A 26,400-nucleotide genomic window follows, 5' to 3' on the forward strand; every position below is an offset into this window, starting at 1 on the left:
ACTTGAGACTTGAAAGCTAAGACTTGGGACTTACTTGACACTTGAAAGCTAAGACTTGAGACTTACTTGAGACTTGAAAGCTAAGACTTGAGACTTACTTGAGACTTGAAAGCTAAGACTTGAGACTTACTTGAGACTTGAAAGCTAAGACTTGAGACTTACTTGAGACTTGAAAGCTAAGACTTGAGACTTACTTGAGACTTGAAAGCTAAGACTTGGGACTAACTTGAGACTTGAAAGCTAAGACTTGAGACTTACTTGAGACTTGAAAGCTAAGACTTGAGACTTACTTGAGACTTGAAAGCTAAGACTTGAGACTTACTTGAAACTTGAAAGCTAAGACTTGGGACTTACTTGAGACTTGAAAGCTAAGACTTGGGACTTACTTGAGACTTGAAAGCTAAGACTTGGGACTTACTTGAGACTTGAAAGCTAAGACTTGGGACTTACTTGAGACTTGAAAGCTAAGACTTGAGACTTACTTGAGACTTGAAAGCTAAGACTTGGGACTTACTTGAGACTTGAAAGCTAAGACTTGAGACTTACTTGAGACTTGAAAGCTAAGACTTGGGACTAACTTGAGACTTGAAAGCTAAGACGTGGGACTTGCACATGTGACTTGGTCCCATCTCTGGTATTCTCCCTGCTTTAAATAAATAAACTCAAACTCAAACTAACCCTTTATCGATCGAAGCCTGTACATCTCAATAAAAGCTCAGAAAATTGTGTTTAAATGTTCAAAAAGGGCATAAAAGGGTGCCTCCTTTCAGTCCATCGTAATAAACAAAAAGAGTGGGAACTTGAAAACTTGAGCAACACACCTGGAAAAGTTACCACTCAGACAGATAAAATACTGAAAACCAATCCCAAACATTTAGACAGTGACAGCCCACCTGGTGTTGCAGCATATCCCACGCAGCACGGCGCTCGCTGCTAGCTTGTGCCGCCTCAGTTATTAAAAACACCTACAAGCCTCCCAGTCTCTCTGTGTTTAGTCTCTCTAAAGGAACATCAATCCTCTACCATTTCAGATGACAAGCACCCACATGAAAACCTCACACTGCCCCCCGCCGAGGATGTTAGAGTCTATTTAAAGGTTGTAGGTCATTAAAACAAAAGTTCCGCTCGCTCCCAAAGCGGGCACACAATTAAATCCTGATTGGCCATTTAGCAATCACACTCCACGTCCATAATTAGGTGATGCAGGCTTGAATTAATCACACTTTTTTTTTTTTTAAAAACGGCAGCTGTGCAATCGACAGACACGTACAGATACATTACGTCTGCATTCTCACCAAAACCCGCTTCGGCATCATCAGTGAGACAATCAAAGTGAAATAAGAGGAAATGAGAGGAGCACATGCCGAATGTCTACTTAGCAGTCATTAATTAGAAATGAGAAAGCCTCTTTTTGTCAGCAGAGGTGCTTCAGTTCATCATGGAGGCTTATCACCGAGGATCAATTAAACCCATGTTGGAGTGCCTGAGGGGAAAAATACATGCATGTTGTGTTATCAACTTTAAAGCATCGAGCATGGAAAAGGCACTCATCGTATCATTGTTTTTAAATCACATAACCCTGCAGGATCTTTCAGTGAAAAAGGAAAACGCAAATCGTACACAAAAATCAGTGTTTGACACGTTTAAAATGTGTACAACGTGTACAAATGTGTACAAATGTGTACAAAATCTGTCCTTAAGTTCAAACCACAGGTTTTGTTTCCACCTTTATTTTAGAAAACGCATTAATCAGCCTTAAATCATACACAGAAATCAGTGTTTGACACGTTTAAAATGTGTACAACGTGTACAAATGTGTACAAATGTGTACAAAATCTGTCCTTAAGTTCAAACCACAGGTTTTGTTTCCACCTTTATTCCAGAAAACGCATTTATCAGCCTTTATAATGTGTGGAGACAGACTTACGTTCTCCTGTGTCAGGTCGTTGATATTGGCAGATATTGCTTGGAGCCAGTCTGTGCTTTCTGCTGCAGTGCAAAACTGAAGAATATTGGTGCTGGCTTCGTCCAAGGCAAAGACTTCAAAACAGTTGGACCTGGAGGATTGTAAAAGGAGAAGAATGAGTGCAGAGTGATGTTGGAGGTTTCATTACTCCATCACAAAGAACTTTTTTTTTTTTTTTTTATCATTGGCCTTTAATAACTTGTTTTACAGAGGCGCTTCACATACTTTACCTCCTAAAAAAAATACAGGTCATGTTTGTGGAAAGCTAACCGCTAACTGTTCGATTAAACATGAGCTAACGACTAGCCGTTAGCTTAAACATGAGACTGCAAAGAAACTGTTTTCTTGGTTAAACTGATTAAATCAAACAAATCCTGATTAATCAATGTAATATGTGAAAATGAACATTTTTGGTGTCCAAATATATATATTTATTTTTTTTAGGGCTGGGCGAGTTAACTCGTTATTATCGCATTAACTTGTTAATTATTTAGAGTCAATAAATATTTTATGGCGCATTAACGCAGGTTTTATTATTGTAAAAGTCTGTTGAATGCATCACATTCACACAGTTACAGCAAACGCCACGAAGCATGGAGGAATAAAATAAAGATAAACTAGCAGGTAACATCACCGCTACAGGTGCTCCTCGCTCTCTGGTTCCTGTTTTACTTCTTTCAACATAAAAGCACGTATTTCAAAGTAAATTTTAAAAAAACCTGCATTTACAGCCAAGTTGAATTGTCTTCTCAGCGTAGTAGTTCCAGTCTAAAATATCACTTAAAGGCAAAACACACAACTGATAGCAGCAAGTCATTCAAGGAAACAGACAGTGGAGCGAGGCTTCTACATAAAAACTACAGAAAGATGCTGATGTTAAAAGTGTGTTTGCACAACAAATGTTATGGCACTTTCATTCATATGGCAGCACATTTAAAATAAAGCTAAATGCTAAAAGCTATACGCTACTTTTGGATTCATTTTTGGATTTTGCGTACAAATGCGATTAATCGTGATTAATCAGGGAAATCGTGTGATTAATTAGATTAAACATTTAATCGTTGCCCAGCCCTAGTTTTTTTAGCATAACTTTATGCTTTATGCCCTCATGGCGGCAAGGCTAACAGTTTCCAACAGTTAAGTTAAGCTGTAGCTCATATTCAAGATGAATGAACACATTTAAAGAACTAATGCTAAAAAAACACAAATCAGCAATAAGATATGCTTTAAATTGTTGTTATTTATATACAAATCAGCAATAAGATATGCTTTAAATTGTTGTTATTTATATACAGTTGGGTCCAGAAATATTTGGACACAAGCTTAATTTGTACAAATGAATCTAAAGATAACCAAAAGGTAGTGTCTGGTAGTTTATTCAGGGTCTTGTAGGCATTAACTGCCTCTGACCTGCAACCCATTAGTTTCTTCTTTGTGGTGTACATTTAGTTGTATTTTGTGTGTTGCTTTTGCAGGATTTTTTGGAAAGATCTGTAATGTGTAGTTCTGTCCAATAAACAATGCTTCATTTTGGCTGAATTTCAGCAGACGGTTCTATCCACAAAACCATCAATAAAACGGCAGTGACCCAGTGTCATTGGAAGACATCCATACACTGCTACAATCTGCTGTACAGATGATGTATGCCTCTGATAATGAGCTGTTCCAAACCTCCTCCATAAGCTACTTATTCCGGTCACTCTGGTATTGATTTGTTTTAAGTTTCATTTGTCAAAACAATGCTGTTCCATTACTGCTGTGGCTTTTTAAAGATGTCAGAAGTGTCCTTGCTGCTTGTTTGCGGCCCGTAATGTTCCCTTTGTAGTAATGCTTGTGAAATCTCTCACGGTAGCCTCGGATAATAGGTTTACTTCAGAGAGTCTTCCTGCCCTGGGTAGATGTTAAAGGAAAGGATCCTGTGATCATCATTATCTCGTGATCACATCTTATGATGTTGCAAAAATCCCCCCCCCAGACCCCATTACTCCCTCAGAAAGCACCAGACTGTTGATTTGGCCACTCGTTTGTTGTTCCCGTTACCTCTGATGGATTGAAATGGTTATTGTGGCCATCAGGCGGCTCATTTTGTGACCGCATATAGGCTCACAGCAACAGCTTAGAAAATGAAAAGCCACTCTTGGAATAGACTCGTACATATTCGACTAATTCTGTCAAACAACCAAAATTAAACGAGTTTTGACAACTTTTTACATCGGGACACAATAAAGAACTAAGAGGTTAAGCTTAGCATGTTAAAGGTTAAAGGTCACCCCAAGGTCAGAAACCCAAAGAGCTACATCTCAGACTCTACAGGCCTCAGTCAGCATGTTAAAGGTTAAAGTTCACCCCAAGGTCAGAAACCCAAAGAGCTACATCTCAGACTCTGCAGGCCTCAGTTAGCATGTTAAAGGTTAAAGGTCACCCCAAGGTCAGAAACCCAAAGAGCTACATCTCAGACTCTGCAGGCCTCAGTTAGCATGTTAAAGGTTAAAGGTCACCCCAAGGTCAGAAACCCAAAGAGCTACATCTCAGACTCTGCAGGCCTCAGTTAGCATGTTAAAGGTTAAAGGTCACCCCAAGGTCAGAAACCCAAGAGCTACATCTCAGACCTTCAGAGAGCTGCAGAAACCAATGCTGCAAATGATGATAATTTTGTTTCGTCCCGATACATACATTTTTTTTAATTTAATTACAAAGTGCTTTCGGTCATTTCTTTGAACTTTGATTGTAATTCATGGTGACCTGATCCTTACAAAATACGATTAAAACTAAGAATACCAAAGGGGACCGTGCATTATGTGTTCAAAATGTGTTAAACGTATTTAAACATATTAACACCATGCATTATATCCGTCCAAACTTCCCATCGCCAACTATTTATCTAAGAATTTAGACTACTAATACCACCAACTTTATGCATATTTGGGTAAATAAATATATATTTCTTAGTCTATCTTTGGAGTCCCAGGAGGTCAAGTGTACTGCTTTGCAAACACAATTAAATCTCTGAGCTGATAGGGTGTTGATGAGGTCATCTTCAAGGGATCGCAGTCATCAGCAAAATGTCATCTTTTCTGACATTTAATTTCCCTAGGTTTGCACGCCGCGGACACTTTTGCCCTCCGAGATGGTTTGCCCATAAAATCCTGCTAAACATGCGGCGGCTAAAGCAGCAACAGGCATCAACACGGACAATCTGCAACACTCTGGAAATCTCTAAAGGATAGAGAAATGCTAAGCTGCTGCAGGGAGATGTTGTAAAGGTTTGCGAGGTGAAAGGAGATGAACAGAACAGATACGAGGCTCCCAGTTCTCAGCAGAAAGTAAGATATCTCCTCAGACAGAAGCTAAAGCCAACGGTTCTTCCTTCCTGACTAACAGACACAGCAGAAGCTCAGGGTTGGATGTTAAAAATTCAGCATTCTTAACAAGTGCTCGGGTGGGCATGACTTCCACACTGTATCTGCAATAGGCTTGTTAAAATCTTATGTTCTGCTGCCTGTGTACTGACCCGATGGGTCGCCGATGGGTGATTTTGACTGAACTTAAATATATATTTTTTTGATGTAACAAGGGTGCAAAATTCTGTCTGTGTCAGGGAGCCAAACTTAACTTTGATTTGTGCTTATAAATGATCCCAAATGAGCTGTTAGATAGAGTGTAACTGATTAAATTACATGTAACAGATCTGAAAATGTATCAGATCCATTTCTGTTCATGTAAACCCTCTGATGTTGTGCAGGAATGATTCTAGAAATAAATCAAGAGATTAAGCAAAGGAACGGACAGCTGGCGGATCAACGAGAGGAGAACTCGGTCCTGTCAGGAGGAACTGCTAAAGCCCTTCCACCTCCAGTGAGCAGGACAGAAATCCTCACTGAGAGATGGGATCTAGGAAATGTGCAAGTCTTTCATACATCGTTGCCGTTCCCAAGGGCACAATTTATTGTTGCCTTGCCTGCTGACTTGGCAATAACAAATCCACAGGGACAAAGCATGAACAAATCACCCAGTCAACATGAAGGATAAAAACAAAGAACATAAGGAGAGAAAAGTTTGTGGAGAGAATCTAACTATTTGTTTTACCAGAATGTGGCTGGATACGAGAGGGAAAATGTGCCGTGGCTGTGGGCAGGCTGTGGGGCGTTTCGTTTTTAGCATAAAGAATGAGGAAAAAGGTGTTTATATTTGATTTTTCACCAAGAAATGCTCACATGCAAGTTCAAATTTGAATTCCTTACAAAAGTTCTACATTTCTGACAGAGTGGGAGGAAAAAGGACTAAAAACAGTTTCATGTTTAAGCTAAAAGCTAGTGGTTAGCTTAAACACGAGCTAAGCACAAGCTTTTAGTTTAAACACGAGCTAAGCACAAGCTTTTAGTTTAAACACGAGCTAAGCACTAGCATTTAGTTTAAACACGAGCTAAGCACTAGCTTTTAGTTTAAACACGAGCTAAGCACTAGCTTTTAGTTTAAACAGGAGCAAAGCACGAGTTGTTAGCTTAAGCACTAGCTAACCACCAGCTGTTAGAATGAACATGAGACTGCTAAGAAACCGCTATCTTTGTTAAACTGGTTAAATCAAACAAAGAAGAGCCAATATTTAGGTAGGACTTAACTTTTTGTTGGTTCCATTGATGCAGCTAGGCTAGCAGTTTCCAGTGGTTATCAGAGAGTCTCTATTATGAGGAGAGGGAAAACTGGCGGCTATTTCCGGGTGGTACTGCACTCTAGGGGCGCCAACGAAGCAGTGCAGAGCACGCCGAACTCTATGGTGGTACTATGAAATCCACATTAGATCCAGCCATTGCTTTGGATAGAATTTTTTATATTTTTTTATATTCATTTTCCTAAAGAAAGGATAAATTATCCTTTCAAACGGCACTTGGTTTGATTTTTTAGACTCACTAGATCTTTTTAAAATACACATTTATTGTCAGTATTGCCTCCCGAGTGACGTCACGCATGTGGCATCACTTTACGGCATGGTCAGTCCTAGCGCTGAGCTAGCAGAGAGGTGTTAGCTCAAATAGTTACAGATTACAGCACATCCCTTTTACATACTCTCTGACTAGCCTCTGGTTTAGCTTTGGTTGTTGTTAGCAGCACCAGGTTAGCACTCTGGTACAGTGGACGAGTGCCGTAAAGCAGCCGGTCGTAATCTGCCGTGCGTTCTTCAGATTCCGTTAGCAAAATGCTAGCAGATACTGACTCGCAAATGCCAGACCTGTAAGAAAACAGAAAGATATAACTCCCAGGTTATTGTACTTTTGATATAAATCTACATCCCGCTGTCAGAAATCACAGTAATATTTTCAGGTTTCAGTCGCTAGCGGGGACATTTTTTGAGTTATTAGCGCCAGCCCTATGGAAAATGGTCATTCTGCACTCGCTCGCCAGCGCCCCCAGAGAAAATCAACTGAACTGCAGCCAAATTTTTTATAATGGGGCGAATAGGAAGTGGAACGGCTGTATGTAAAAGTGCTGTGTGGTTATGCTAATGGTTAAGCTAGCTAACCAAATGCTAGGTGTAGCTTAATACTTAAGAGGGACATACTCATACAGGGACATACAAGTAATGCTGGGCTAAAAGCACAAATTTAAACACTACTTTGCTAGTTTTCATACACAGTAAAGTCAAGTAATATTTTCAAACAAAAACAAATTGTTATCGTAGCTGTCTGTCAAAATTTGACCGATCTTTAGGGTTTGTTCCGTACTTTCAAAAATATAAAACCAAGGCCAGCAAAATTGTTGTGGCGGGATCATTGACTGTATGGGAGCACGGTGGCCAACACGTGTAAACGGCAAAACAAATCCAACAGTAAAACGCTGCAAGAGAAAAAGGCGGCAATCACAAAAACGACCGGAGCACACGCGACGCAAACGGCAAAACGACTGCAAGACAGAAACGTTGCAAGTTCACCCAAAACACAACGTAAGTTCGCCAGGCCACTAGGGGGTCTCGACCTTTGGGAAAGGGGATCGACTATTGGCGCTTTTCCACTAGCTCGCCACGGCTCAGTTTGGTTGAGTTTCCATTATAAACGAGTATACTTCGTGCAGACCTGCCAACCTTGAAAGAATTTTATGAGTACCACCCCCCCGCCGAACGGGAGCATGAACTCCAAGTAACAACACAACTAAGCATCTAGCACGATTTCGGACTTTTATTATTTAATAGGTGGTTTTTCAGGCAGTTCCGGCATATCACGTAAGCCTAGTTTTGGTCGGAAATGAATTTAGTAAGAATATGGTGAAACGTGACAGTTACCATTGCAACACACATATCAAAATAGATTAACCTTATAAGTTTGACAAGTGCTTAACAACAGCGTTGAGTTAATATTGGGATAACTCAACGTTGTAACACGGCTGCGCGTGTTGCTGCTCACCCTGCGGCTTTTTGTCGCACAGAAGGCAAGAGAAGAGAGCCAGAGAAGACTCCTGGCCCCCAGACAAAACAGTATTGAAAAGTACCGGAGAGTTTTGTTACGAGCTTCAAAAAGACGACATTTGGAGGTAAGCTAACGGTGGCTAACGCTAGCTTTTATTATCCGCGTTATGACGCTTCCAGTGACGACACTCATCGCCCAATCAGTGGAAGGCAGTCTGCTGACGTCACATTTTAGTAACGCTTCGGCCCGCTTGGAACCAGGGCTGAGGTGGTACGGAAAATCATCCCGGTTGCAGGTACGGCGTGCTAGTGGAAACACGCAATAGCGCCGAGCAGAGCCGAAGCGAGCTGGTGGAAAAGCCCCATATGAGAGATCGGAGGAGTAACGAAGGAGAAGAAAGTCAAAAGTACGTTGTCCTTTATGTCTTTTTTAAACATTTAGCATAAAGACATAAAGGACAACGTACTTTTGACTTTCTTCTCCTTCGTTACTATGGTCGATCTCCCATAGTCGATCCCCTATCGGATAGGGCCTATCCCACACAGGTCGAGACCCCCTAGTGGCCTGGCGAACTTCCGTTGTTTTTTGGCGTTTGCGTCGCGTGGGCTCCCGTGGTTTTTGTGATTGTCGCATTTTTCTCTCACAGCGTTTTACTGTAGGATTTGTTTTGCCGTTTGCACGTGTCGGCCACCGTATGGAAGGGATCTGCGCAGGACTCTGTTCCTGGCTACCTGCGGGTGGTGCTGTCACCAGAGTTACTAACAACACCCGCGTCTTTTAAAAAAATGTCCGTTACACCCGATTCTGCAGCCGTGAAAGAGAAAACCCTTACAGAAGCACAGAAATGAGTGAGAGGCGGCGCATCCTTGGCAGCGTCAGTGGATACCATCACAAGGCAAATTGCAAAAAAAAAAAATATGCAGGCGTGTGTTTTCAGTGTCATAAGACAGCATGCATCAGGAGAGCAACACAGCAGACAAGTCAGAACGCAGAAGACACCGTTCTTCCTAACCCAATTACCTCCTGAGACTGATACGGTATGGGACATGATGTAATGATTCATTCCATTTCTAATCTTTGCAGAAGATGTCAGTACATGCATGAGCATAGCCTACTTCAGAAGACTGTTGTGGTTTGATTAATCGTTTAGGATGTTGAATTAATGATTAATTATTGGATATACAGTAGTATTAGCCAATATAAATATTATATATGGCCATTTATCTGTGTCAGAGGGTGCTGACCAGAGTACTGACTGTAGCACTTTCGTTTTTTTTATGTTTTTAATGTTGTTTGTCTTTAATGATGCTGCTTCTTATGCCTTTTAAATTGCCCCTTGGGGACAAATAAAGTTTTATCAAATCAAAAATTTAAAGAACAAATCACACTAATGGATAAACAGAGAAATAAATAAATATTGAGCGAGAGTTTCCTAATGAATCCAAGACTGTTGAGGGAAGGACTAATGTGTTATTTTTCCATTTTAAAATATTCACAGGGTTCACAAAGAGTCCCCACAGCAAGAACAGTTATGTACTTCAAAATGTACATGAAGTTCTCTATTTAGTTTATATTCAGGTGCATCTGTGGCCCCCACCTGCAGCAGTGGCCCTCAGGAGCTGTGCTGGGCGTCTCTTATTTTCTTTTCTGAAAGGTGGCATCCCCACCTATGCTGTCCCTGTTTTTTGAGGACTTGGGTATAATTGTATAAATGAATTCAAACATAAATAAAAGTTACTTTCCGGTAGTTTGTCTTGGAGGCAGTAACTGCCTGTAATCTGGAACCCATGGACATCAAAGAATGGGTTTCCTTCTTTGTGGTGCTTTCCCTTTGCTGAGGCTGCTTTCAGCTGTATTATATGATGGACTGAAAAATGTGCCGTGGCTGCTGATTAGTGCAGCAGAGATATGGGGAAGGCTTTGGGGCATTTCTTTTTAAGTATAAAGAATGAGGAAAAAGGTGTTTGCATTTTATTTCTTACAAACAAACATGCAAGTTAAACTTTGAATTGTAATGTTTCCATCAATAAAGGGTCAGAACTTCAGATTTTTATCAAATTGAACCTCTTTTTTTCATGGCTATTCATTGGCCCTCATTTATCAAGCCGTCGTAGAAAGCATCGTAGATATGAGCGGAGAACTCGTCGTACGCAGAAGCTCAAGTGAGATTTACAAAACATGCGTACCACACCAATCCCATCGTAAGACCGAGCGGCTGTTGATAAATCTGGCGGGTGAAATCCATCGTAATGATCCTAACCACGCCTTCTATAAAAGGGCCGCACCTCTAGATTTGCGACATGGATAGACAAAAGGCGGCAAAGAAACGCTGTCAACGCTGTTGACAGCTGGGACGGCTGCCAACAGCGTTGGCGATGTAAATCGCAGACCGGACGAGTTATGTATTTTCCCCTACTGTGATGGTCAATAAAATGTGATAAACTCCAGATTAAATGAAATCTAAAATTGAACGATGTTTTACTTTTTCTCCAATAAGATCAGGAAGAAGTGGTCCGATATGAAATTGGCCACAAAAAAGGTCGCAGCTCTCGGACGCAGCATGTCACAAACAGGGGGGGGGGGGCTCCGATCCAGGTTTGGATTTGAGTGCCTTGGAGGAGAGGGTGGCTGGCCTGATCGGAGCTACGTCTTTTTTCCTTGAATAACAGAATGTGCAGGCTGGTGGGATCTCTGGGTACGGGGTCCTCTGGATGTACATCTGGAAATGGCACTCCATTTTTTTGGGCAATGTTTTGGAGAACCCCGCATGCAATAATAATATTGCATACCTTTTCGGGCGTATATAGAAGGGTTCCCCGCAGCCGAGAGACAGATCCACCTGCCCTTTAGGTGCCCTAACCTCTCCACAGTGCGCAGTGTTAAAGCCCCTCTCCTGTTCGGTGTGAGGGTGCGCGGTTGAATAATGAGCCATCACTCTTCCAATTACGGAGTTGTACTTGTTTAATTTATTTAATTTGCGTTTATGTTTATATTTATGTTGAAGTCAAATAAAACATGGGCCTTCTTTGAAGTGATAAGTCTGTAATTTTAACCAAGGGATTTGTTGCGACTCATAAGGCACGCACTAGTGACGCTGCTGTTTGCTATTGCAGTCACCGCAAGTCAAAATGGAAAAGTGCGTACACGGCTTCAGACCTGTCGTGGCGATTTCATCTTTCCTGCGCTCACGATGGATTTGATAAATGCCAACCTTTGCGCAGAAAAGAACGTACACACGACCTACGCACGTTTTTCGTCTTACGCAAGTTTGATAAATGAGGGCCATTGTGTTCATGCTTAGTCATTACTTCTCTCTGGTTTTACTGGTAACAAATCCACCATTTCTACTCCACCTACATGGGCATAAATGATCTAAAAGAAAGTAATGCATGCATCCAACCCATTGCAGCTTCTCTTACCAGGAGAAACTTCACTCATTATTTAATTTATGATGAATTAGAGCCATTACAAAGCTGTGAATTGGCCCAAAACAGCTTGTAGACAGTGGGCTCCAGCACTAACTATTGCCGTCTGAGGCGGTAAAGATGTGAATGACCCAAGTTTGAAAACCTGGAACGCTCCACCAGTTGATTGAAAGTGAAGATGCCTCTTGGACGAAGGGCGAAACTTCTCCAAGATCCAAAAAGAGTTCAGCTGCTCCCACTATAAGAACTTAAGATACAAATTCAAGTTGATACATAAAAGCTAAATGTTGACGTCAGTGGACGAGCAGCCAGACTAAAATTACCTCTAATGGTGTCCAAAGTCTTGTGGGCTGTTTTAAACTCCCCCTGCTGATGAATTTAGTGTTATTGCTTAGTCATTGCTTCTCTCTGGTTTTACTGGTAACAAATCCACCATTTCTACTCCACCTACATGGGCCTATATGATCTAAAAGAAAGTTATGCATGCATCCAACCCATTGCAGCTTCTTTTACCAGGAGAAACTTCACTCATTATTTAATTTATGAGGAATTAGAGCCATTACAAAGCTGTGAATTGGCCCAAAACAGCTTGTAGACAGTGGGCTCCAGCACTAACTATTGCCGTCTGAGGCGGTAAAGATGTGAATGACCCAGGTTTGAAAACCTGGAACGCTCCACCAGTTGGTTGAAACTGAAGATGCCTCTTGGACGAAGGGCGAAACTTCTCCAAGATCCAAAAAAAGACTTCAGCTGCTCCCACTATAAGAACTTAAGATATAAATTCATTCATTCATTGTAATGTTTCCATCAATAAAGGGTCAGAGCCTCTTGTACATGGGGCGCCTGATTAACCCACTACGCCACGGACCACCCCTGTTTAATTATCCATTTTATTATTGTAAAAGTCTGTAGCTCACAGGCTTTTATTTTGTAAAAGTCTGCTGCTGTCTGCTGTGGAACAGGAAAAGAAAGTAATCGGCGGATCCACCAAACATGGAGAAGGGTACGGAACTTTTACTCGGCCATTTTCATTTTAAAGTTCTTCCAGACGGCGGAGTCGACAGAACCAAAGTCATCTGTAAACACTGCCAAGTTGAATTGTCTTCTCAGCGTAGTAGTTCCAGTCTAAAATATCACTTAAAGGCAAAACACACAACTGATAGCAGCAAGTCATTCAAGGAAACAGACAGTGGAGCGAGGCTTCTACATAAAAACTACAGAAAGATGCTGATGTTAAAAGTGTGTTTGCACAACAAATGTTATGGCACTTTCATTCATATGGCAGCACATTTAAAATAAAGCTAAATGCTAAAAGCTATACACTACTTTTGGATTAATTTTTGGATTCTGCGTACAAATGCGATTAATCGTGATTAATCAGGGAAATCATGTGATTAATTAGATAAAACATTTTATTGTTGATCCATAAGTTGATCCATAAAAGCTAAACGTTGACGTCAGTGGACGAGAAGCCAGACTGAAATTACCTCTAATGGTGTCTAAAGTCTTGGGGGCTGCTGATGAATTTAGTGTTAATGAGTGTCGTGGAACTGATAGCTTTCTTTGTTTTAAAGTATCCCGATCGAAGAAGAGTTTTTCTGTTGTGAGAAATGACTGCATGAGCAGGAATACCAACACTGGCTGCTGAGAACAGACAATTTAGATAACTGCGTGGTTGGATATTCTTATCGAATAGGAACATCATGAGTTTAATTACAGTCTTCTGAAGAGAATATTATGTTATGGGTTTTTTTTTGTAGTCCTAATGTTGCAAAGCTAGGGAGAAGATTACTTATCGAAGTTAATCAGCCCTGCATAAAAAGTGTTTAAGTTTGTCTAATTTGAAGGAGAATTTGAAGGCTCCTTTAATTAATTTTGCTGATGGAAACATATTCATGAAATAAAAATGTTCATAGCTTCACATCACAGTTGGGGAACTTATAGATCAAACTCAAAGCACAGGAGTCAGCCGCCCTGCAAAGTACTTTAAAAAAAATCATTTAAATCACGTAATGATCATTGAAACTAAAGCAGATTGAATGCATCTTTATTTTCTCATCACTCCACAGTAAATTTGTAAAATTGAGCTGATAAGACTGATGCCAGCTGAGGTGATAACTGAATAAACGTGTCTGCAGATGTGGATGTTCAACCATTCGGGTATCTCTTACGTGTCGGTTGTCTGTTATAAGCTGTAACACTGACAGTCTGGAGATTTTTTTGGATGCATTCTCAACAGTGGAACAATTATTATTCATCTTTCAGGAGGGCAGTAACAGAGCAGTGAAAATAATTCAGGCTGCAGGATGACATTAGACCCTGAGAGAACCTGTTTTTGAGCCGGTTTAGAAGCATTTTCAGTGTTTTTAATAGCACTTTCAGGCCATTGAGCCATGCTTAAACCACAGTCTGGTAGACAGCCTGATGAGTTTGCCAAGTTTCTACCCCCTTTCAGATATTTCTGTTTTGACAGCTTAAACAAAAGGCTGAGAACAGCTCACTGTCAGACTGAGGAGCAGCTCTGACATTTCAGTCTCGCTGAAAAACGAGTGTAAAAGGTCGAAAACGAGGGCTGCTTTCACCTTCTGTGCCGTCAGCCGACCGTGTGGCCTGCTTGTCTTTCTTAACATGAACGAGTTTAAATTCAGGAAATCTGTCGGAAAGCTTTAAGGCGGTATTTTGGGGATGCCAGCTTAGAGTACGTGTACTTAAGAGGATCAGTGGGAAAACCTTCAGGACACAATCGTAGTACATTGTCCAGAGTGCACCTCAAACAGGAAGTGAGAACATCAAATGCTTTAAATCTGACACGAGCTGCTAAATGTGTCAGATCAACTAAGTTATTCTACACAATAACAAAGCTTGCGAGAGATCATCCAACAAATTACACATTCCCTTGAATAAAGCTGTTTACATACAGATAAATGATATAAATTACAGAATAAATGACCCAACTCTGGCCTATCCAACTAAGACGGAACAATTACTTTCTCTTGTTTTATGTTCAAATGATTTTGGGCCCCAGAAAACTTCAGAAAACCATTATTGGTGAACAGTTTGTTGCTGAAATACAACTTAAATCGTTAGCATGAAGGACTGAGGTCAGAAACTGTCCAGTGATCTTAACATAGATGGTTTCTTTGACTCCTCTCAAACCACCTTCCCTGTCCAGAATGTGTACAATGCTGTCTTAAAAAGGGCGTCCCTTCTCCTCATCATGCCAGTAAAATACTGAGTTTTGACCTGAAGAGCTGGCTCTCCTGTGTTGTGCCACAGAACCATCTCAATAAAGCATCTGCACCGATCAGCCATGATCTTAAAACCACTGACATTTAAAGTGAGAAGCACTTCTCACCTTCTCTTCTCACTCAGTGGGGTCACATGGCCCTGAAAGGATCGGATTATTGGCTAAATTACAATCAGACTGAGTTATTAAATACATGTAGACACCTTAATCTGACTAAGAATTGGACCGGATGGGATTCAGACCCCGAGATAACTGGGTTAAAGTCACTCTAAACCTGCTTGTAGACGCTGAAGCACCGCCACATATCCAAGGAGAATTACCCTCGCTCAAATAAGGAGCATAACCCAAGTATAGCTGTAATCGAATTAATCTCATCGTGTAGACCCGCTGACTGTTCTGCAGGAAAACCTGCATCCTGGGACTTTGGCACCTATCTGATCGTATGGTAACACCACTCCCCTAATGATCAGCACTGAGCCTTAGCTTAGGAAGCTTAGGAAGGGGTAAAAAGCCCGTCAAAGAGCCTGAGGTGTTCCCCAGACTTCTAAACTCTCCAGATACCAATATGATTGGATCAGATGGTATCTTTGGGAAGCAAGTCCAATACACGAGGACCCTCCGAACAACCCACAGGGCCCAAAGGATCCTTTGTTAAGGTCCTGGAACGAGACACTCCAGGACCCCTTCAGATGTTCTTTGGCCTCACCTTGACTGGTCAGGAGAGCACACTATATTAGTCATAATGTTATGGCTGATCAGTGCATTTTAAACTAGAAAAAACATCTTTGAACAGAGGAGGTGGTCTCAGTTATCATTTTTCCAGCACCAACAATGGAGCATTGACTCTACTTTCAGGAGGTTTCACACCTTGGAACCCCGTTTTCGTTACAACTCGCTGTTCCTCCTCACATGCCAAACAGAGTCGGCTCAGCGCCACATCGCTGTGGCCTTCCACACATCCAACCGGCGTTGCTGAGGCCCCATCCACACGTAGCCGGGGATCTGCTAAAACGAATATATTTTTCTACGTTTGGACCTGTCATCCACATGAAAACGCATAAAAACGCATCGTAAACGAATGTTTTTTGATTTTTGAAGACTCCGTTTATGCAGCTGCGTGTAGACAGAGATAACCGGAGTTTTGCGTTTTCCAACGTCACAATATGCGCCAAAACAACAACAAATCTGCTTTAAAGTCTAAAGTGCGACCTTTGTTTACTGAAGAAGCATGGATGCCTTGAGAACTGTGGTGGTTATTATTGTGCAGGCGCTGTTTACTGCCTTGATTTTACACGCCCAAGTCGTACTCCTCACTGTCGCTGTCGGAATTATTACGTCCTCATATCGAGGGGCAGTCCACTGTCATGCGATCACCTGTCCGTGTGCTCAAAAAAGTGGCGTGCACACTTTATTATTTAGCTGACGAGGGCAGATTACGCAAAACAGCAAATGCATTTGGGTTGTCAAGACAGGTGAAAACGCAGATGTTCGGTTATGTGTGGAAGGTGTTTTTTTCGAAAACGAGGTAATGTGGATACAAATTATTTTATAAACGGAGGGGGGGAAACATTCGGTTTTAAAAATACCCGGCTACGTGTGGACAAGGCCTGAATCAGCTGGGTAACAACAGCACTGATGGTTAGAGCTCAAGGCTGGATCGTTTCACCTCCCATGCCGACGTAGAAGCTTAAAGGCAGATCTGTTTTGGCCTCCCGTTCTGCTTCTGTTCTTTCTCATATCACAAGATGCGCAACAAAGGCGACTTTAAGTTTAATGACTTAAACAACCCGCCGAAGTATGAACAGTCCTTTAACTACTTACAATTTAAGTTAAGAACTGAAGACGCGCTTCAGATGAGGTGAAACAGTCCAGTTGCCCTTATTCAAGCTTTTAGGATTATCCATAAAATCTTCTTTCTCAGGGAAGACTTTGCTAATTTCAGCAACACAATGAAAAACCACATTCTGCACCTAGTGCATCTGTCCAAGTGTTAAAGTGGCTGAAACATCTGGAGCCCATTTTAAAACCAAAGACGCAACCAAAGAGTTTCTGAACTGCAGAGGAAAGGGTTAAAAGCACAAGTTGCTCTCTGTTTTTATTTCAGCTGGGTACATATGTACCAATAAATTATTGGTTCTGGTTGGAGCATTAGCCATTTCAACCACCCTTTTCATGTTTATCATTCTGAGCAGATCTTTAAATCTACACACTGAGAAAACAAGTAATAAAAGCCAATTTTCCTACTCTTAATGATATTCATACTTCCTCCTTTGTATTTTCTAATCATTCCTTTCTTCGCCATGCTGAGATTGACATGTTTTCATCCCTTTTCTGGTCCTGCGACTGTCACAGACGGCCTTTATTTTGCCTTTGTAAACACACATTTTTCCACTCGGTTCATATTTGTTTTGGAAGGCCATCGGAGTATCTCTGCAAGCGGGGCTGCGGGTTACGTAACTTTCGGTTCGACACAAACTCACGACCACTCTGCACATCCTCCGAGAGAGAAGACATCTGAGGGTAAAAGCAACAACACGTCTCTGAATGGAAAGAGCTTCCAGGTGAGCTCAGGAAGGATAAACAAAACCAAGGGATAACATGCTCGATCTCACTGAAACTATTCTTACTTCAACAGATATTAATGTCAATCAATCAGGCTCTGCATTCAGATCTATAATATCTGTAAATAAAAGCCACATTAACTGGCTGTCACAGCACTTTGCTCATTAAGAGAAACCTGATTATTAAGCTCACGTCAGTAGATTTACTTTGTGCCACTCGTGTGTAAAGATATGCTTCGTCTTGTTGTTACAAAGAAATATGACAGATTTTCTAACCTCGCTGCACAAATCTGACTGCGTCCCCCTGAGATCCCGTCAAATTTCCATCTGTTCACCCCTACTAACATCCTCCCTGATATAATCTCTGTTTGTGCATTCTAATATACCCTCCGAGTAAACTCTCATATCGATGCGCTCTCTGCCCCCGGGGCTCTTTATTGAGCGAACTCTGCTATTTCTGATGCAGTGCAGAGTTTTTAGGGTTTAGCGTGACTGAGCTCGAAATTTCTTCAATACCCTCCGATATTTTGCAGCAGACATTAAAAGCAGGATTGGACTCGGCTGTTGAGATAATCAATTCAAAAACAAGTAAAACCTCAAAAGTGAAGAACGGTTCCTGAGGTGGCGTCTCCTCAGACGGGGCGAGACGCTTCACTCCGACTCAGCGATGCACTAAAGTAGGAACACCGACATCTGGCATCTTACAGAGAAATATTCTGACACGTTTAGAGATCTGCAAGCAATGTTGGGAGTTATTTTCCACTGGGGTGACTAAAACAAGATTTTAGGGGCTTCTTCATAACCAACATAACGAAGCCTGAAATAGAAACATCCCCGTCCCAGAGTGACGGAAAAAAACCGCAACGTACATTGCGTGGGATTAGCCTGTAGATGTTCCCTAGTTTGAGTCTTTTCTACTTCCTCTCTTACAAATTATTACTTTAATGCTTTTCTCTCACCAGTGAATGGTTAAAGTTTATATCTACAGAGCCCTCCATAATGTTGGGGACACAGTAGTGGTGGGTATATATTAAGGCGGCCATGTTTAGTACATCCTCTTTCTGTGGCTAACTAGCGGTTATCATGTAGCAGCATAGCCTCTGTGTTTCTGTGGCTAACTAGCGGTTAGCATGTAGCAGCATAGCCTCTGTGTTTCTGTGGCTAACTAGCGGTTAGCATGTAGCAGCATAGCCTCTGTGTTTCTGTGGCTAACTAGCGGTTAACATGTAGCAGCGTAGCCTCTGTGTTTCTGTGGCTAACTAGCGGTTAGCATGTAGCAGCGTAGCCTCTGTGTTTCTGTGGCTAACTAGCGGTTAGCATGTAGCAGCGCTTTAATCATATTTTCGTGAGCTGGAGCCAACAGGAAGTGGGCGTTTCTGTCGAGTTTAAAGGCTGCTGTCTGAAAACTGAGTTTCTTTTCGTAACTTCCAGGTAAAGCGAAGTTAATCTTTAATAACTCTGTTTCCGTCTTTCCTCGCTGTGCTTTTGTCCCTCAAAGTTTTCCAATTAAAAGGAGTTTTTTTTTTCTCCGACTGTCACCAAGTGCTACTCAAAGGGAAGTGTTGAATTCTTCTGTTTAAACACCCCCCGGATAACTCTTTGTTGCTTTATAAATTAAACCGAATTCTTTCTTCTTTTCTTTCATCCTTAAGATGTGTGTTTCTGTAAATGTGGTCTTTTTTTTTTTTTTTTTTTCACTCCTTAAAGCTCCTCTTTTGTTTTGTCATCAAATAAATAATGATCTTTAAAGAGAGCCTTTCATCTTTCTGCTGACTGCAATGAGCAGAAAGTCAACGTTTTTACCACTTTAATTTCTATTTTCAAGAACTTCAAGTGCTTCTGCTGCTTCTGAGCTGACATATTTTTCTGAGGTGGGAAAAGAAAAGTGCTTTTGTTTCCCTGGGAGCACATCTAACACGTATGATGTCTCAGAAATACAATTTTCTTATCACTGACAGCTGCCTTAGGCTTGAAATTGGATAATACCGAATGCCGTGTCCGGTAAACAAGTTTAATAAACATTTTTAATTAACTGTGGAGAGCAGAGCTCAATCATTTAATTATCGTTAAGTACCTGCAGGGTTTTTATTTTTATATTTGAATTCCTGCTTCTTGACGTGTCCTAAAAAAAAAAAGAAAAACTAGACTTTTGCTCAAACTTTAGTCGAATTGAGGTCAATTCAAAGACTTTGGCAGCTGTCACAACATCTTCATGAAAAATCAGCATGAAAGCACCAATTATTATGACAAATATATTGTTTAAATAGCCACTTCTGGTACTTATGTCGGCTGTTTTTGAGCACTAAATAGCAGGTATGTTTCATGAAAAGCAATTTTTTTTGCTTCCAAACCCCAAAGCATTTAGGTTTGAAATAACAACAATAATAAAGATAAGAAAATTAATCATTCAGAGACAGTGAGATTGATGTGGAGTAAAGACAAAGAGTCATTAAGGCTGGTTTATTAGCATGCTTCCTGGGAACACAGCGAGATGTTAAAGAATGTAAAACAAACAAAATGTCAAGAATGTCCCCGGTTTTGTTGTGATGGAAAATTCAGACTGAAAAAAAAAAAAAGGCATCTGTGAAATTACAGTACACGAGAAAAATCAATCAAAAAAAAAAAAAAGGGACAGAAACAATAATCAAAAAGCATTCACAGCGTCCTCACAATCGCACCTTGTGAGCCGCAGCCTCGGAGCTGCTGTGACCTTTTAAGCCGTTTATGCCGGTGCATAGAGATTGGCATTAACACACTCCTGCTTAAATGAAAAGTGCTTGCTAAGCCAACGACTGTGCTCAGTGAACTGTGCACCTTAGAGGTGAATTATATCATGCCGGATTAGCCTTACCTTAATTTATCTGAGCCAGCTTTGTATCTGGAGACTCTGGCCATCAACAGGGGCAGGCAGACGGCATCCAGCCAGCGCTTCTCATACTTTGGTTCATTAGCTGAGGGCGAAGGGGGCGACGGAGCCTGTGTGGAATACACGAACAATGCAATGAGCCTCCTGCCTCCCGCTTTCAGTCCTTTTGATCGGCGCAGATGAAGCCTGGATGCAGCATTTGCACCGTAATATGCACAAAGAATTCCCTCCTTGGCCTGCTTAATTAGCTCAATGCTACAGGAACATCAACACAATGCACTGTGATACGGAGCAGGCGTGACCTCTGACCTCCAGCTGCTTTCTGAAATACTTCACAAACAGCAGCATCCTTCTGGGCCTAATTTAGCTGCGGCAGGAGCAACTTAACACCACGTTTTGGATAAAATTAAAGTCTTACCAAGTATATTTGTCTCATTTCTAGTCAAAATATCTCATTACACTTGATATAAGACACAACTGCCTAACAAGTACCATTTCAGCCAGATATAGGGACTTGTTTGGAGACAATACATCTGGAATATCTTGTTAAATGAAAAAGTCAAGTTGTTTTGAGTCGGATTTCATATGAAACAAGCTTTTTTTTTACATTTGAAGAGGTTTTTAAGCTAATTTCAAGATCACTTTTATCTCAAAAGTCCTAAATATCACATCTTATTTCAAGAAATCTTTACAAGCCGATTTTCACTAGTTCCATTGGCAGATTTTTTTTTGCTTATTTCGAGCAGAAACGTCTTTTATTTGTTGTTTTTCTTACTTATTTTTGGAGGGGCATTTTTTCCAGTGCAGTTTTCCTTCTGGGCCTAATTTAACTTCGGCAGGAGCAACTTAACACCATGTTTAGGCCGACCATCATCGCATTTTTTCAAAATTAAAAAGCCTGCAGTGGTGAGAAGCACTTTGTTCCTCATTTGAAGATCCATTCTGACCAGTAAGTGCTCGTCTAATTACCTAATATTATCCTGTTAGCCTCGTCGGTAGTTAGCTAACGTTAGCTTGATATGATACGGGGTGGACAGGTTGGACACATTGGCCAATGATGTTTACTGACAGTTACTTATATCTTTGTGTTTTCACTATTAAGATCAGATTCTGCAGGTAAAAGTGCAAAAATAAGGTGACTTGACTTTGACTTGCCCAAGAAAAAATGACTTGGGACCTGCACATGTGTGACTTGGTCCCATCTCTGGTAAATAACTTCTGATGCAGTCAACATCAAACACGGGGGCGTCTAGTTCAGCAGTTTAAGTACCTTTTGTTCCGTTTCAGTGATTAAACTGAGCCCAGAAGTTATTTCATGCACTAAATTCCTTCTAAAGCTGCAGCACATTCATTATCTTTGGACAGAATTCTGTTTGTTGCCGACGTTACTCTGGTCTAAATGCATTTTTTTCAGTGTTTCAATGGTTTCGCTCTCAGTGACTTAACATCTCATTTGTTTATTCATTGTTGTGTAGGTCATTAATGAATTGATTCTCAAGGATTTTAATTGCAAATGACAATAAACCAGAGAGATCCCGTTTGGTAAGAATGATTTTCACTTATACACACTTTAGTTTTTTAGCTACATGTCAAAAAAACACCATTTTACATATTAATTTTAACCCCGTTTCTGCAGACACAAGCCACTTTGCATTCATGTCGATTTATTTCCCTCAAGTCGTGCAGAGGCAATTAATTTCCCTTATTGTTATATTGAAATGTGGGACTATTTCTACCCCAGTAGTTGCAGTATTCATGCTGATGCTGATTATTACTTTTTATATCCCCCTTTATAAATCCTTATGTTGCAGCTTTTCTAAGCCTCAACTCGAACTCTTTCCAACCGGCATCCCTTATGCAATGAGCATCGTGATACCAAACTTGGAGCATCTGGCTTGTGCAGGGTAGATTAAAGATGTACACAGAACTGTTTACAGCTCAGTTCCTCTAAAAAAAGGACAACACCCTAATCCTTGGATGGGAAAAGCTGACCAGAGTCCAGTTCAGATAAACAAACCAGGTAAGAAAACGCCTCGAGCGGTGAGGGTCTGCTGCTTTTCTGTATACGATTGGAAATTGGATTCCCCAGTCATGCTGGACTGTTGAACCCTTGAGCTCTGGCAAGTGTGATGGGCAGAGATTATCTGTCAGGGAAACTGCTGGTCCTCACAGGGTACAAACAGCCGTCTGACGACAGAGCAATCATTTAGAAAAAGAGGAATTATAGTTTAGTTTCTGTATGTTTGTACGTCGGCTGAGGACAGACTGTCATGAGTCAGAGTTACGCTGTGTTTACGTACGTTAGCCGTCATCAACAGCTGTTCAGCTGCTGTGTGATTTAATGCAGAAACACAGACATAATGAAGCTGTTCCTGCAGTCAGACCAAAAACACTCCAGCTCTATATACAGATAGTTACTCTATTGATCCCAGAGGGAAATAGTTTAGCAGTGTAGCTGTAAGCTAGCAGCAGATGCTAGCAAACAATGCTTTCTCATCAACAGAACGGAACCGTTCAGCTAGAAAGCTTCAGCTAACAAAGTGATGTGGGAACAATGATCATCTTTCAGAAAGGAACAGCAATAACTCCTTAGAAGCTGGTGTACGTCACCTTCATTAGCTAAGCTGTTAGCGTTAGCTGCTGCTAAAGGAGAAAATAACAGCAATAACTCCTTAGAAGCTGGTGTACGTCACCTTCATTAGCTAAGCTGTTAGCGTTAGCTGCTGCTAAAGGAGAAAATAACTCAATAAATAAAGCATGAGGAGTTATTTCTCAGATGCTTCCATTTCCCTGCTCTGAAGTTCAGGCTCTGAGAGTTGGAACTGATCCCTCTTTGTGGCTCAGCTTCTTCAGTCCAGCGTTGAACTGGACCAAGTTGTTAAAACAGTGGGATGAAAAGTGGCTGCTGCACATCCACAGTCTTTAGCTAACTCTGCTGGAACATTAGCCTCAGATAGAGTTTATCCACTGGGCTCTGATATCCTCTGAGGCTGCTGCTGGATGGAAGATGCATGCTCCTCAGTGCAGCTGACAGCACAACATTTCCACCAGAAGCTGGCTTCATCCGTCCATCAGGGTGGATGGGAGTGGGCGGGGCTTAGCAGAGGAGGCGGAGCCAACTTAAGGAGCGACATACTTTAGAAATGAAAATCAGCTTTCAAACCACTTTCAAACTTTTTTGTGGAGTTTTACACCTGCTGGTGATATATGCTCCCAGGAACAGGAAGACGGGATCTTTCCCTCCACATTATGATTTCTATCTTTGGAAATACACTGAAAATGTAAATGTACTTTAAACTGTACAGCATGTCATGCGAGGCTAATACGTGGTGGCTAAGGGGCAAATGCTAACCCTTCCACGTAAAACAACAACTTGCACACTGCAGAAACGTCACACCACTTTATAAACCATCCGACAATAAAGTCACAAGCCTTACCATCAAAACCATATGCATGGTTCTCACATTACTGGCATGGGGACGTTACAAAACAACTTTATAAACAGCATGTCCCTCACCGGTTATTGGTTCGCTCGCGCATGTGAAAGCCCAAAAGAGTCGATGGACGATAATCCCATATACAAAACAATTATATTCTCTAGAAAAACTGCGTTCAAGTATTTAAAACATTACAACAATACATGCCCAGTAATATTGTTGTAATGTTTTAAATACTTGAACGCAGTTTTTCTAGAGAAGATAATTGTTTTGTATATGGGATTATCGTCCATCGACTCTTTTGGGCTTTCACATGCGCGAGTGTACAACCAGCCGGTGAGTTACATGCTGTTTATAAAGTTGTTTTGTAACGTCCCCATGCCAGTAATGTGAGAACCATGCATATGGATTTGATGGTAAGGCTTGTGACTTTATTGTCGGATGGTTTATAAAGTGGTGTGACGTTTCTGCTGTGTGCAAGTTGTTGTTTTACGTGGAAGGGTTAGCGCTTGCCCCTTAGCCACCACGTATTTGGTTAGCATGACAGGGTGTGTTAACAGCGCGATCTCCGCACAGGGAGCGCAGATTTGCACCGGTCTGTGTCCTACTATCAGTATTTGACAACCTCTAGCAATGGAAATGCGCTTCAAATGCCCCGGAGTTCCCCTTTAAGAACAAACATTAAAAGTTTAATATCAATTCTATAAAGGACAGGAAGCCAATAGAGGGAGATAAGAACAGGAGTGATGTGCACACGTCTGTTGGTGTTGGTTAAAGACGGGCAGCAGCGTTCTGCACCAGCTGAAGGCGGCTGAGAGAAGACTGGGAGACGCCCACGTAAAGAGCATAAAGTCTGACCTTGAACATATCAGGGCGTGGATGGCTTTCTCAAGGTCATGACGACTTAAAAACATTTTAACTTTGGCCAATGTATTGCAGTTCAGAGAAAATGGACCCAAGGTGTCCTGTGAAATGTGGATTGAAGGGGATACAATGCACAAAAGCCTGAGATATATAAAGGATTTTTGTCTCAGCGAGTCTTCTGATGTGGCAAACACATTTCTAACTTTTATAGGGAGTAATAAGCATTATGGAAAAACTGAAAAAGCTGCTTAAGATGCCAGACTTATAGTGATAATAGAATATGTTAAAGCGGCATGGAAACCGCTTTTGTTTTTTGAAAATTAGACGTTATGAGCCCATGCTGATGGTGGAATTTAACAGTGCAGAAAGCCAGACAGGAAATTGCATTCGAATGCACTTCAGAGCGATTCGTCCTCACTGTAATACCTCTTTCTGTATATTAGAGACCGCTCAGAGCTGCACTGAGTGGGCAATGTGTATTATTCGTGAAGTTTTCTTTGTGAGCGTGTTTGAAGTCAAATTAAATGAAATGACGGGGGGAGGATGGATACTACTGCGTATAAAGAATAAAGAGATGTCACCGTGACTTGGAATGTCACTTCCACTTTGATATTGGTCCATAAAAAGTGAATTCTCTCTCATACAAGTTTAATTTCTGCACCGATTTTTCAGCACGCTGAAATTTAGCTGTCTGTAAATCTATTACAGCGTCTCATCCAGTGGGTTTGGGGAATAGCTGGAGCCATCTGCTTCTTCAAAAACGGACCGCAGCATCTCATAACCAGTGGAGCGTTAAACTGGATTTCAGTTGGTTAAATTGGTGGACTAAACTGGTGCCAGCAGCAGGTTGAAACATCTGTTTTCCTCGTTCAAATTCAGCGCACACTTATTTAAAATCTACAAGCCTCAACGAACGCTCGACACACTAAATGGAAAAACTGGAAAAACATTCGATTTAATGAGTGTATAAGTTATTCAGTATTCCCTTATTATCAAAGAGTCCATAGATACGACTTGATCAGTTTCAATTCTTGCTATAAGATTTCAAGCTTGTTTTCGTAGCCCGGCCAAAGTCCACTGTGACATTTACAAAGGGGTAAAATCAAAAAAATGCCCCTCCAAAAATAAGTAAGAAAAAACAACAAATAAAAGACGTTTTTTGCTTGAAATAAGCAAAATAATTCTGCCAATGGAACTAGTGAAAATCGGTATGTCAAGATTTCTTGAAATAAGATGTGATATTTTGAGTTTTGAGGTAAAAGTGATCTTGAAATTAGCTTAAAAACCTCTTCAAATGTCAAAAAAAGCTTGTTTCATATGAAATCCGACTAAACAATTTGTTTACAAGACTTTTTCATTTAACAAGATATTCCAGATGTATTGTCTTCAAACAAGTCCCTATATCTGGCTGAAATAGTACTTGTAAGTGTCTTATATTAAGTGTAATGAGATATTTTGACTAGAAACGAGACAAATATACTTGGTAAGACTTTGATTTTTTCCAGTGCAAAAGACCCCATAAGGAGTAGCTTTGGGAATAATAATGCAGGAAGGGTTTTCTATTCAATGGCAGAGACAGAAAATAAAAGAAAGAAGAAATAACTCGAGTCGTGAGGATAAACATGCAGGAAACGGA

General features: G+C 41.0%; 1 protein-coding gene across 2 annotated transcripts in view; it reads right to left on the reverse strand.

Annotated features, from left to right (window-relative positions):
• Positions 1 to 26,400, reverse strand: part of sntg2 (syntrophin, gamma 2) — a 144,208-nt gene that overhangs the window by 54,414 nt on the left and 63,394 nt on the right. For both annotated transcript variants that reach the window (XM_075448207.1, XM_075448208.1), the window contains exons 9-10: positions 20,449 to 20,573; positions 1,928 to 2,057 (exon numbers count right to left, since the gene is read on the reverse strand). In XM_075448207.1, the coding sequence (XP_075304322.1) occupies positions 1,928 to 2,057; positions 20,449 to 20,573 (255 nt within the window). The remainder of the gene's footprint in view (positions 1 to 1,927; positions 2,058 to 20,448; positions 20,574 to 26,400) is intronic.

Source organism: Odontesthes bonariensis, chromosome 17 (genome assembly GCF_027942865.1).
Source record: "Odontesthes bonariensis isolate fOdoBon6 chromosome 17, fOdoBon6.hap1, whole genome shotgun sequence".
NCBI lineage: Eukaryota > Metazoa > Chordata > Actinopteri > Atheriniformes > Atherinopsidae > Odontesthes > Odontesthes bonariensis.